General features: G+C 34.3%; 1 protein-coding gene and 1 pseudogene across 1 annotated transcript; both read right to left on the bottom strand.

Moving 5' to 3' along the window:
- Positions 1 to 119: 119 nt before the first annotated feature.
- LOC123664560 lies at positions 120 to 778 on the bottom strand (annotated as a pseudogene).
- A 10,065-nt stretch (positions 779 to 10,843) lies between these two features.
- On the bottom strand, positions 10,844 to 12,385 carry LOC123664394 (zinc finger MYM-type protein 1-like). Its single transcript, XM_045598940.1, has one exon. The coding sequence runs from the start codon at positions 12,383 to 12,385 to the stop codon at positions 10,844 to 10,846; it is 1,542 nt and encodes a 513-aa protein (XP_045454896.1).
- Between the last annotated feature and the right edge of the window lie 1,825 nt (positions 12,386 to 14,210).

Genomic DNA, 14,210 nt, shown 5'->3' with positions numbered 1-14,210 from the left:
GTTGTACGAAAATTGGTTTAGCAAAGTTTAATTTTGTTCTATTTGATATACAAAAGTAAAAATTCGTACATTACATGAGCGTGATATATTAATTATTAAATATAAATTATAAACAGCCATTTGAATTATAAATATATTTTTTATTTTGAATAAGCATGATCCATGTGGATTGCCAATGATGAATAATCACTATCAGATGAATCTTCGGAACTGCTGTCAGATTCTGTATCAGACTCATTATTTAATTCTATTATGAACCTGTCCATTTCAGCGTCCATACACACATCTCTTTCACGAAGCTTGTCTTCAATGTGGCGCACATGTTCGCATTGTTTTTGCCAGTCTTCTGCAGTGATACTTTGAAAAGCTTCTTCAGCTAAATTAACTATATTGTTTGTTTCTTGTCCTACGTTTTTATTTGCTACTCGCCTTTTGACAAGACTCCACATAAATTCAATTGCGTTTAACTCGCAGTGATACGGCGGTAATCTAGCCACTTTGTGGCCATGAGCTTGAAGCATTTGATCGGCTACATATATTGGAGCTTCTTTATGTTCTTTTATAATTTTATAAAGTTGAGCTTTTACCATAGTAGGCAGATACGATAACCCTTATTTATGATCCAGTTTTGCATTTCTGCTTTGGTAGAGCTTAATGTTGGTGCCTTGTTTAACTTTACCGTGTGATAAGGGGCATTATCCATAACCACTAAACTATTAGCCGGCAAGTTAGGAATTAGTTTTTCCTGAAGCCATTTCATGAAATTTGTTTTGTCCATGTCATCATGGTTGTTTAGGCCAAATCGCGCCTTAGAGCGATTGCCTTAGGGTTTAGTTTAACCGTGGCTCTGTCATTTATTACTTATGATTTTGTAATACCATTTCGCTGCGTTAGCGACGCTTTTTTCTGTATGGGCTTCATCGGTGATATCGCCAGGTGGCACGGCCCCCCGCCGTCGCCGTCGCCCGCGCCGCTTAGCGGCGAACAGTCTCGATTCCGCTCTCACGGTAGCGGACGTATCGCTGCTCGATACGGCGAATAAAGTCTCGCGTCCGCTCTGCAAGGTGTGGCCGTATCGCTGCTCGACGGCCGGCCAGTTCCTATTGTTGGACTTATTGTTTTGCGCGTGCCTCGTGGTTTATTAACTGCTTACTTAATTACTTTACTGCTACCGTTTTAATTGCTGTACTTTTACTGATGTTGTTGTCTGTAGTTGGTTCGCTCAGAACGCAATTTTCTGTGTCGCTTTATGAGAACCCCAATGTTGGGTTTGGACTCTTTGCTGGCGTGACCGCACGCGGTCCTGTGAATATATCTAACGGTTTATTTGGTAACTGTAAATATTTGTTGCTGTGCTTGTGACTGTAACTGCTTGTGTATTGACTGAGTTATTTATTTCGTTATAATCAATTCTGTGACGTGTCTGCTGGCGAGTGACTGGGAGTGTCTACTCACTGTCGAAGTCTGGGGGCCTGGGGCATCCTTCTCGGGTACTGTCAGGACACCTATTTTACACTTAACGTCACACCACACCACACGACCTATACACGTTCCCTGGCGATCTTCGATCCCAATAGACCCTAGCTGCCCTTCGAAGGTAAGTGCAATTTCCTTCTTATTTTTCAACCCCTTTTTTGTATTGGATTGCTCACGCCGCATATCCTGACCGCCATAGGTATTCCGTACCCGACCCTAGGCAGTCCGCCGGGAGGTCGCTGATGGGCCCCGACCTCTGAGGCTCTGCTGGACTGGCTAGGGCCGTAACAATGGTAGTCACCTGATTTCGACTGGGATTTAAAAATTAATAAAGCATTTGGTATAAACCCCATTTCACCACCCGCATGAACAATTATCCATCGTGCACCAGCAGAATCGTTTTTTAGGACACCTTCATTTTCTATTTGCCAGCATTTATTCACTGTGTAAGACGCGTGAATATAAGTCTCGTCCAAGAATACAACAGGCCTACCTTCATCGCGATGTTGTTTCAAAATAGTTAAGTATCTGTATCTCCAAGCTACAATATCAGGCCTTTCCATAAGTAACTTCCTTTTTGACCCACATTTTTTAAATCGAAATCCAATTTGTCGGATAATTTTCCACAATGTAGTACTACCTCCACGAAAATTTATGTCAGTTTTTAACTCTGCTAAGAGTTTTCTCAAAGTCGGTACCTCCTTTCTGACGGTATACATTTCATGTATTTTATTTCGAACTGCACACAGATCAAAATCATCTAGTATAATTTTCTTTTCTTGCACGCGTTTCTTTCTTGGCGTAGAAAGTTTTTGAGATGACTCACCTTCTTTGGTAATGGTGCTGACAGTTTTTTCAGATATACCTGAAACATGAAAAAAAGCTTTATTTGATAGTCTAGGTCTTTCTTAGCCTATTTCTTCTCAATAATGTCCCTACTTACGTTTAAGGTACAATCATTCGCTTCTAAAGGAAAAGTGAAGTACTAATTGTTAGTACAAAATAGAGTACAGCTCGGACCCTTGTTTATTTTATTATATATTAAAAACAAATAGCAAGGACATGAAAATTAAATATAGAATTAAAGTCAACTGAATACAAAAACGCGACATGATACTATAAAAATAATACATAACAAAACATCACAAAATATTTGTTGTCCTCGTGAAGGTAGACTTACAAAAAATACAAGCAGTCGAACATGCCTTGTGGTGTTAGCAAATCGAATATCATATGACAGAACTATATATTACTTTGATGGTGGTTATGGTTTAAATTAAAATAAAATTTAAATTGGGTAAAATGTTAAAGACTGGTAACCCTATTTTACATACCTGTCATGGCGGCTACTCGTTGACGAACATTTCCAAATGGAATTAAAGGAGCATTATTGTCTTTTTCCCTTTCACAAAAATCACGCACTGATAATACAATATTTCTTCCGCTATTTTGAATCCTTTTCGGCATGATTATAGATGAAATATCACAAATTTTACAGAAAAACGCTAGGAACTTCAAAGGACGACTCGAAAGTAACGCCAACATAAAGAAAACATATTATGACATCTGTCAGAGGTAAAATAACTGTGAATGGACTGTAGTATCTGAAAGACTGAAACAGCATATGAGGCATTTTTTGGTCTTAATATAAATTTATTAAATTTACAAACATAACCATTCAATAAGTTTTAGTGCGTTCACAATTCGTAGAGAAATATATAATTATTTTATAATAATAATAATTTTGATTAATAATAACTATTTCAACCAACTATAAATTTAAAGTAAGTATAGTTCGCGTCATGTAAAAAGAACGCTGAAAGAAACTGGAGGGGGTGCGTTTGCGCATGGGTATACTCGCGCACAAGTACTACTGTTTTATTTTTTAATTAGGCTTTCACTCGCGGCTTCGTATAATGGTTATTGGTAGGTACATTAAAAAATACTAGAAATACAAGTGCGAATAATTCGGACTAAATAAGTATAATAATTATCACTTTACAAAATCACAATTTTTTTTTTAAACAAAAGCAATAACAAATTTTTTTAGTTATTGAAATGTCGTATTCAAAAATAATAATTATCTGTACTCTCGATATTCGTATCTTAATAGGTTTTATGTGTTTAAAATGATAAATTGATAATTGTTTTTTAGTGAAATAAATAGTAAATGGAGAATTTTGTAATTTAAAACTTTTGTGCGCGATAATAATTTGAGTCGACGTCGAACTGTCAACCGCTGTCAACCAATAGCACACCGGCAAGCATGCGACAGTGATAAACACTCCCGTCCCCCTACCCCAAACCACCAAATAGACCGATAAATCGCTTCTGCGCAGCTTCAAGGCCAGCGTTCTTTTTACATGACGCGAACTATACTATTGAATTGATCAAACATAACCATCATGTAGAAAAAAAAGCGCGGGAAACGTCGTAAGAGCGGGAGTGTTTTTTTGTATTTTAAAATTTTAAAAAATCTTTTATGGTTCAGATAGGTGTAAAGTAGTGTAAATATTTGTTATTTTAGTTCTTTTTAGTTTTTAATTTGTAATTAGTGTAAATATTTCTTCGTAGGGTAAGTTTTTAATTCCTTTATTTTGTTCTCTCCATGGGAGACGAACCTCCCGATCCTGGGGGCACAGTCCCGCAGGTATCGCATTATGTAACTATCGATCATTGCGAATCATCCATGGACACGGATGTTAGCTCTGTAAATAATACGAAACTACCGCGAAAGCGTACAAATGTTTTAAGAATTTGTAAACACTGCAATAAAAAACGAAAGCGTCAGGGCAAGATAATTAAAGAGAGCGACTGTTCTTGTGTAAATGATGAAAATAATTGTGATCCTTCTATACATATCACCTTGACCACTAGTGGTCAAGGTGATATGTCTGATACAAGAATCCCAACTACTACAACTCGCCTTTACCAAGCCTCAGATATTGGCCCATATGTTGTCCATATACAAAAACAACAAGTGTCTCCAGATGAAAATGTCACACTTCACCCTGTCTCTTTTGGTCGATTTCTTAAAAATAATTCATTTAAAAATATTCTAAATGGAAGTTTGAAGAGAATTGGCAGAAATAGGCTCTCTCTTACATTTACAAATTTTTCAGATGCTAATAACTTTACCAGCGATACTAAGCTTTCGAGTAATAAATTCAAAGCCTTTATTCCATCATTTAATGTTTCTAGAATGGGTATTATAAGAGGGATTCCCAAAGAATGGTCTACAGAAGAGGTGATCCAGAATGTTTCTGTTCCCCCAGGTTGTGGGAGTGTTTTAAAAGCAAGGCGACTAAAAAAGAAAACATTTATTGATAATAAAGCCAGTTTTATTGATACGGAAACAGTTGTCCTGACTTTCGATGGCCAAATTCTTCCTAAAAGAATTTTCATATGTTTTAATTCTTTTCCTGTAGACTTGTATATTTACCCTACTATACAATGTTTTAAATGTTGTCGATATGGACATGTCAAAGATATGTGTAGATCAACTCCTCGCTGCTTTAAATGTGGTAAGGACGGTCATTTTGGAAGCAGCTGTACATCAGAAGATGAGGCATTTTGCTGTATTTGTCATGGCTCCCACTATGCAACAAATAAAATATGTAAAGAATTTTTAAGGCAAAAAAATATCAAAGAACATATGGCTAAAAATAGTATTTCTTATGCAGAGGCATCCAAAATCTTCCCTACAATAACCAAATCATATTCTGATGTTGTAGCAACTTCCCCAAACACTCCTTCAACCTCTGTCATCAACAAAACTCATATAAATAATAATAAAGATTTTCAAAATGTTTCCTATAAGAAAACTGTATTTTTAAAACCTCGTCAACATTTAACATCAAACACAGGATACGATGTCAAGGCTCATAATGCTATCATAAATGAATTTGATTGCCTACCCCTAAAAATGGTTGTGCATTTAACAATGAAACAAATGATTCATCTAAACAATCTATTGTCGAACTTATAATTACTTTATTAAATATTTTAAATCAAAATCAACCGTCCAACGTAGCCCAACCAATAATGGAAATTATAAATAATTATATTAGTCATAATGGACAGTTACGCCAAGGCAATTCAGTGGAATTGTCGTAGTATAAATAGTAAGAAAAGTGATCTTATCCATATTATTAATAAGTATCATCCCACCATAGTATGTCTTCAAGAAACCTGGCTAAAACCTAAATCCATTTTTAAAATTCAAGGATATTCTTGTATTAGAGAAGATAGATCTGATGGCTATGGTGGTGTTGCAATATTAGTAAAACATCCTCTTTCTTTTTCTCTTGTAAATATTACTTCTCATGATAAAAATTTCTCAATCATTGCTATCATTGTAAATAACATTTGCTTTGTCTCTATATATATTCCTCATCCTTCTTCTCAAATTTTAAAAGAAGTTAAAAATATTTTAGTATCTCTTCCCAAACCTATACTTGTTTTAGGTGACTTTAATGCTCAACACCAGTCATGGGGTAGTTCAAATAATAATAACTATGGACATGAAGTGTTGGACATTGTAGATTCACTTAATCTTTGTATTTTAAATAATTGCACTCCTACACGAAGAACCAATATTAATGAAGGTAAAAGTGCTCCTGACCTTTCCATTTCTTCTCCTAGTTTAGCCTCATTATTGATTTGGCAAACCTTAAACTCCACTTATGGTAGTGATCACTTCCCCATTTTAATAAATTTACCTTTTAAAAATTTTAATAAAACTAAAACTTCTTTCCGAATTAAATATCAGTTGGCTAGCGCAGACTGGGATTTATACGAAGCTACCCTAGATAATAAGATCTTAACTCTTCCTATCTTAAGCCAAGGTGATGTGTATCGGAGTTCTGAAGCTTTTGCACATGCTATTATTGAGACTGCTGACGAAGTTTTTCCATCAAAGAAGCCTTCCTCAAATAATATTCCATTGCCTCCCTGGTGGGATAGTGAGTGTTCCTGGGCTGTCAAAAAAAGGAAGGAAGCGGAATTAAATTATAATTTATTAAGTTCAGAAGAAAATTTTGAAATATTAAATAATGTTATTATTACCACTAAAAAATTAGTCAAAAGAAAGAAATGGGAAGGATGGAAAAGTTTCTGTGAAACTATCTCACCTGAAGTTAAACCATCTTTTGTTTGGCAAAATATTAAACGTTTCAGATCAGCTTTCAAGAATTCATCCCCCAGTCTACCGTCTACTTTGTCTAATCAATTTTTGGATAATTTGGCTCCTTCCTTTGTTCCTCAACCAGAACTAATTTATAGCCCGATTTCTTCTATACATAGAGCTCATGATAACACAAGTAAAGGTATCCCGCAGGGATCAGTCCTAAGTCCGACTTTATATAATATTTATACATATGATTTAGAGTATTCATTGGGCAACGATGTTAAGGTACTACAGTATGCAGATGATTTGTTAATTTATAATGTAAATAAGTCCATTGATAATGCTAAATTTGCTCTGGATTCTTCCCTTCATCAATTAAAGAACTGGCTTTTCCAAAATAATTTAGAACTTACACTATCAAAAAGCACAATAGTATTATTTTCTGGATGCCGATTACCCCCTCCCGTCCTCATTAAATACAATAATATTATAATTCCAGTGAAAAATAATGTTAAATTTTTAGGTGTTTATCTCGATGCAAGACTCACTGGACTTCCCCATACGGAATATGTGGTGGCTAAGTGCGAGCGGTTGTTAAATATAATAAGATGTCTTTCGGGAGTGTGGTGGGGAGCGCATCCTTTGTCTTTAAAATTAATATATAATGCTATCATTAGAAGTGTACTAGATTATGGTACCTTTCTTCTTGAACCCGGTTGTTCTTCTGGTTTTTCCAAAATGAATAGCATACAAGCTAAAGCTCTTCGAATTATTACTGGGGCTATGAAGACTACGCCTATTAATGCCCTGCAAGTTGAATGTTGTGAACCACCCTTACAGTTACGCAGACAATATCTAGCAGACAAATTCTTCTTCCGCTTTGTACAGAACTCTAATCATCCACTTTTTAATAAACTCAAATTATTGTCAGAATTAGTTCACACCTCCGCTTATTGGAGACATAAGCCCTTACCCTGTTTAATAATTAGTTTTCGAAAATTTATGTCCATTCAATCACCTGTTTATCGTTGTCCTTCACTTCCTTTGTTCTCCTGTAGTTTTGAAAGTTTGACTATCTCACCTAATATTTGTTTGAACTTGGGCATCAACAGAAATATCGTTACTGCTAATTATGAATTTAATTCTGTGATAGACGATAATTTCCACAATTGGCATCACATTTACACTGATGCTTCGAAACATACTTCTCATGTTGGAATTGGTGTTTATCACAAACAATTGAATATAGTCCAAAAAATTAAGTTTCCTCCCGAAACATCTGTTTTTACAGGGGAATGTTTTGGTATCCTCAAAGCATTAGAATACATTTTGTTAATGAAATTAGAAAAAACCCTTATATTATCTGATTCTAAAAGCACTTTAATGGCGATTCAAAGATATCCATTTCAATCTAAACCCATGTATCCTGTAATATTTAATATTAGAACTGCTTTACATAATTGTGTTTTAAGAGGATATGTCGTGATGTTTGCCTGGATTCCAGGACACGTAGATATTGTTGGTAATGTTGTAGCTGATCGTCTAGCTAATGAGGCTGTGGTGTGCGGTGACATTCATCCTTACATTAATTACTGCCATGATTTGACTACGCTGCCTAGGCTCTATCTCAGGAAAACTTGGGATGAAGCTTGGGAAACTAGTGGGAGGATCAAGGGGAAATTTTTTAAGTCTTTACAACCTAATATTCCTAGTAAGCCATGGTTTTCATCTCTGAGGTTTGGTAAACAAGTTACTTCATCAATTATTCGAATGAGATTGGGTCATGCATGCACACCTGTACATTTGGCCAGGTTTAATATAATTGATTCAGATTTGTGTGCTTGTGGGGATGTGGGTGATCTTAATCATATTTTCTTTACCTGCCCTTTGAATGACGTTTTTTCCTTTTATAATCATCTGGTCTCCATCCGTGTACCATTTCCTACTTCTATCAAATCTCTTCTTTCATGTTCTAATCCTGATATATATACAGCTTTATCTATTTTCCTGTTAGATAATAATTTGAAATTATAAATCCGTATACTTATCCTATCATAGTAATCCTATCTGATCCTTTTCCAATTCCGTGAGTATTATCCTTTCAAATCTTGATAAACGTTTCCCTGCTTTTGTTAATGGCATATGCGCAAACCGCGCGATGCCAAAATTAAAAAAAAAAAAAAAAAAAAAAAAAAAAACCATCATGTAGCCGAACCGACATAACCGATATATTTACTCTCAGCAGACGCTTTATTGAAGGAATAATTCAATTACTGTAATGAATTTTATAACATATCTTTATCTCATAACAATACTAATAAAATAATGTTAATTAATTCAGAGCAATTTTATGTTAATTGTTTCTCTAAAAAAAATATTTTTGATTTCTTAAAACCGATACGAATATGTTATTGTTTTAAAATTTATCCCCAATAGGGAATGGCAAAGGACTATAATCCATACAGCCCCGATACGAATAATTAAAAATTATAGGCAGCGATAAAAATTATTTTCTTTTTTATTTGTGGTATTGCGTAAAACACTGTCGAACATGACTTCTTCCAGTGTCGAACAGTGTACACCATAGTTAGAAAGCACTCTGTCGAGTACTGCAACAATGTTGCATTATGTGTAATTGGAAAGCAAAGTTGGTAAATTGCAATATGACAAATATAATTTGCACTGTCAAAGTCAAAAAGTCACAGTTGAAAAGTCATTTCTACTGTCATATGACTGTCATAGACAAGATAGATTTAGAGAAGATATGTTCTGAGCAATCCGAGTCTGCTTTTCATAGCAATGTATGAACTTAATAAAGCTATATTTACCCTCTGCTTAGCAAACGTAGTGTAGTTGTTCATACTTTGCTGCTGAGATTTACGAGTGCCAAGATTATTCCATTGGTTTCCTAAACCAAATAGCTTGGCCATAAAGAAGAAGATTGGTTCATTTATTATTTTGAGACTGATGAAAACACCTGCCACAAGAAACATACATAATATACCCAAGAAAAGTAAATCCAATTACTATATTTATTAACATTTTTAATAAATGATTATATTGATATTACCTTTATATACTCTTTGATGATTATCTGTAGCATGTAGCATCTACTTGAAGAAAGAGACCAGCTATGCCCAACATTGGGATATTGATCAGAGGCGGATCTTGAATTTGTGGGGCCCTGGGCTAATACTGCTTAGGGGCCCTACCTAATTACTCAACTAATTGCCATTTTGACAAGAAACTGTTTTCTGTAGTGATGTAGGTATATGTAATGTAATATATGTTAAGTACAGGAAGAAAATAGGAAAACAAAATATTTTATTTATTTATTAAAACATTATTTATTGCAAAATAAATTGACGGGTTATAAATGGTTATGTTAAATAAATTATAAAGCAACCTTTCTGCATTTTTGTGCTGCAAATTCTTTTATTTGGTCATCGCACTGTAGGTCCTTTGTTAAATCGCAATTTATCGAAAGAACTGATAAATGATTTAGTCGATAGTTCGACATTGTTGTCCTGTATTTGTTTTCTATATACGACATCCTGGAGAAAGAACGCTCCGCTTCACAGCTAGTGATCGGCATCGTTAAAAAAATCTTTAAGATAGTATAGCAGTTTGGGAAAACATCAACAAGTTTCTTTTCATAAATTAGCCAAAAAATTTCACTGCAAGAGGTGTAAGACTCTGTCTTAGATTGCAGTAAGTAAGATTTCAACTGAATGCACTCATTCACTAAATGTTCGTCTACGTCATTTGGATAATAATCAATAATATTACGTACACTTTCCAGATCTATGTGTTCTTGATTTTTGTCTTGCAAATCCATTAAAAATTTAAATTTTTTGCTATAGGTCTCATAGGCTTGGCTTCTATTATTTAAATCCATAATCATCTTATCCAACGCAACGTTAAGTGTGTCTCTTTTAAATTTTTCTGCGCAGTTCACTGAGACTTTATCTGTAGATTTATCTGAAAATTTCAAAGTAATGCGTCTCTTATTTATGTCACTGTAGTCTGTTCCCACACTAGTACTTAATTTTTTAGCTTTCTCTTCGTATTCCTTTAGCTTCTGATCTGATTGTTGCCTTATGTTTTTCACGAACTCTTTTAATGACACAATTAACTTATTGCCTTCACCAATGTCTAAACCAGGGCTCTGTACTTTTTTATTAACTACATTAAATCTCTCCAAAATTTCTTCCCAAAAAACAATCAAAATTGCAGTTTCTAGTTTCGCCAGTTTATTAAATAAATTTCGTGCCTCTTTCGGACATCAACTTTTTCATCGTCATTTTCGCCGAAACTATTGAGAATTTTCATAATGCCATCATAATTACTTTTCAAAGCTCTGACAGCATCAAAGTGACAAGACCATCTGGTCTGGCTTAAACTTTTTAACGTAAATTTTAGTTTTGTTTCACGATTTAACAGTTCCCACCTATGGGTCGAAGCAGAGAAGAAAACGTATATTTGTTGCACTATTCCAAAAAAAATTACAATTTCGGTTGCAACCTTCACGGATTCTTGACCAACTAGGTTAAGGGAATGCGCAGCACACGGCACGTAATCCGCGGATTTATTTTTTTCTTTTAGTAGTGCTTGTACACCATTGTAGACTCCGGCCATATTAGCAGCGTTGTCATATGACTGTCCCCTGCAATTATCCAGTAGTAGTCCATTTGTTTCCAAAAAGGCTTGTAGAATATTAAATAAATATAAGCCAGTATGACTACTAATTTTAATGAAAGATACACATCTTTCATACACTTTTCCCCGAAAACAGTATCGTAATACAATAGCAAGTTGGTCATCGTGAGACAGATCTGGGGTTGAATCCATCATAATTGAATAATACTTTGTGTCGTCGTTATTTATTTCAGTTATAATTTGTTTAATTATCTGTTTACCCATAATCTCAATTATTTCCTCATATACTGTTTTTGATAAATATGATATTACAGGGTTTGGTCGCAGCTCTCGTTGTTCAATATGTTCACGTATGAATGGGTCGAATTCTGCCAATAGCTCTAGAGCACCCATAAAATTACCATTATGTGGAGAACCAAATACTTCCTCGGAACCTTTAAGTGCTAAGCCTCTTATACTCAGAAATTTTAGCACTGCAATAACCCGTTTTAGGACATTGTGATAATATTCTGTTTCTTTATTTAATTGCTCCTGAAGCTGCTTGTCTAAAACAGACTTATTTTCTTTTCGTGTCAACCACACTAACATTGAATTCTTATGTTCATTAGAATTTTCGTGATTTTTTAAACAAAATCCTATGTGTTTCCAATCAGAAAATCCGGTTGTGTATTGAGAAGGAGTTTTAGAAAAAAGTTTGCAAGTCAAACAAAAAACAGTACCAACCCTTTTTGAATAACATAACCAAGATCTTTCCAGTAATTGGCCATTTTTCATTTTTCTAGTGAAATACCTATTTGAAAAAGATCTGTTTTGTTCTTTATATTTCTTCATTGAAGCTGAATATATATTCTTCGGATCTTTATTTTGAAAGTCAGTCATTTCATGTGAGAGGACGAAATTAATAAAATCATTATTCAGCAAATCTGGCCACAAGCCCACGTCAACATATTTCTCAAACTCAAACTTAATATTTTCTAAATTTCTTTCCACCTCGGTATCGGTATTACCTCCCTTTTGCTGAACACCAATTTCATTTTCAGAGGAACCAGAGGGTTGCTGGAAGTCAAGATATTGCACATTTTCATCGTTGGTATTTTTTTTCTGGTTTTCAAAATCTTGCATATTTTCATCACTTGTATTTTTTTCCTCGTTTTGCGATTTTTTGCTGCCATCGGTTAGATTCTCTTCGCATAAAATACCTTTACGTTTTTGAATGGATTTATAGCTATTTCATTCGCGTTTATATGTTCCGATTTAAAAAAAGTTTCAATTTTTGCGCATTTTTTTTCTTTCTTGTTCTCGACTAAACTGTAATTTTCTTTTTTCAGCTCCACTTTTATATTTTCTAGCAGACATATTGTAAAATAAGATATTTTTCTGAAAATAAACAAAGAACTGGATAGAACTTTTAATTTTAATACCTACTTTGTAATGAGTGTAGCAATTCACAAATTATAATTAAATATCGAACGAGTTTGATTCATTTAGTTTTGAAAACTGAAATAAAAAGTCATGTTTTATAATTCTTTTTACTTACCTACTGCCTATTAAAAGCAGGAAGTCTAGTTATGCTGAAGACTTTCAATTTTAGTAAATTAAAAGAAAGGTCCGGTCCTTATAACTTTTAAGTTATCTATTACTTAGTAAACTAAACACACGCACTAAACACATTTCTAACAATAACAAAGTCAATTCGTTAATATAGTCGACTATAGCAGAAGTGCGGAAAAATAACAAAATTGCGTCGGGCGATAAGCGGAGGGAAGTCCCCAGTAATAGACACTACTATACACGGAATACACCGACTGAAAACAAGCGACAGGGAATTCCCCGTTCCGTTTGATAGATGCGCACTCGGGTTGATTGATCGCAGTGTTGCCAACCTCATGATCGGATTTTTTAAAATTCTAGATAATTTTTATTATTGACAATATCGTCTATTGGTTTCAGTTCGGTTGGGGGCCCTCTGTATTCGCGGGGCCCTGGGCTGCAGCCCAAAAAGCCTTTAAGTAGATCCGCCCCTGATATTGATACGTTATAAGCCGAATCATGAATCTGCTGTTTCATATTATGAAGAATGAATGCTGCAGAATCTGTAAACAAAACATTATAGCATTCACTAGAAACAAAGCTCTTATTTCATTTCTATAAAAATCTTTTCATGCATTTCACAATCTCAAATTATTAGTAAAATAATATTAATCTCAAAAACTTTTTAATCCAGTGTTCCCCAAAGTAATTGAAATCGGTTTTTCAGGGGCGACGGGGGCGACATAAACAAAATTTGTTACTTGATTTGTGTCATTAAAATTAAAATAAAAACTAGAAATAAGATATTTATAATAATCTGGCTAGGGTTTATTTTAGAACAGGGTGTCATGTTCAAAAATAGTTTAAGAATTCTCTTAACTCTCGCTTTAAGTCCGACAAGCTGGTAACAAACGAACGAAAAACAGCAAAGACTACATACAATGTACTTCTTTATAATTGGTGTCAAAATTTATTTTGTTAGAGTAAAGAGGAATTACAAGACATCGTTGGTGCAATTTACGAAACAAAAAATGACAAAATATCAAAATATGAAGCTAGCATAGGAAGCTAGATATGAAATTATGAACTAACCACCTGTCACGTCAATGCGCTACATTTTACATTTACTTTAAGGCAATGTGTAGATGTCAAGTAAGATCAATAAAATCAAAATATTTATCAATATTTATATTTGAAATTTTTAATAAAAAAATTATTTCCACTTATTAAAACTTCTATTGAAACAATGAACTTCGTATATCGTTACCGTGCCTGTTCCGCCTTCGGCTATTATTTATTACTATAGTTCGCGTCATGTAAAAAGAACGCTGAAAGAAACTGGAGGGGGTGCGTTTGCGCATGGGTATACTCGCGCACAAGTACTACTGTTTTATTTTTTAATTAGGCTTTCACTCGC

The sequence above is a fragment of the Melitaea cinxia genome, chromosome 22, assembly GCF_905220565.1.
Source record: "Melitaea cinxia chromosome 22, ilMelCinx1.1, whole genome shotgun sequence".
NCBI classification, from domain to species: Eukaryota; Metazoa; Arthropoda; class Insecta; order Lepidoptera; family Nymphalidae; genus Melitaea; species Melitaea cinxia.
This window is presented reverse-complemented; position numbering and strand designations above follow the sequence as displayed.

Excerpts from the sequence above, each read along its gene's own strand:
- LOC123664394 (XM_045598940.1), bottom strand. The coding sequence starts at position 12,385 with ATGCAAGATTTTGAAAACCAGAAAAAAAATACCAACGATGAAAATGTG.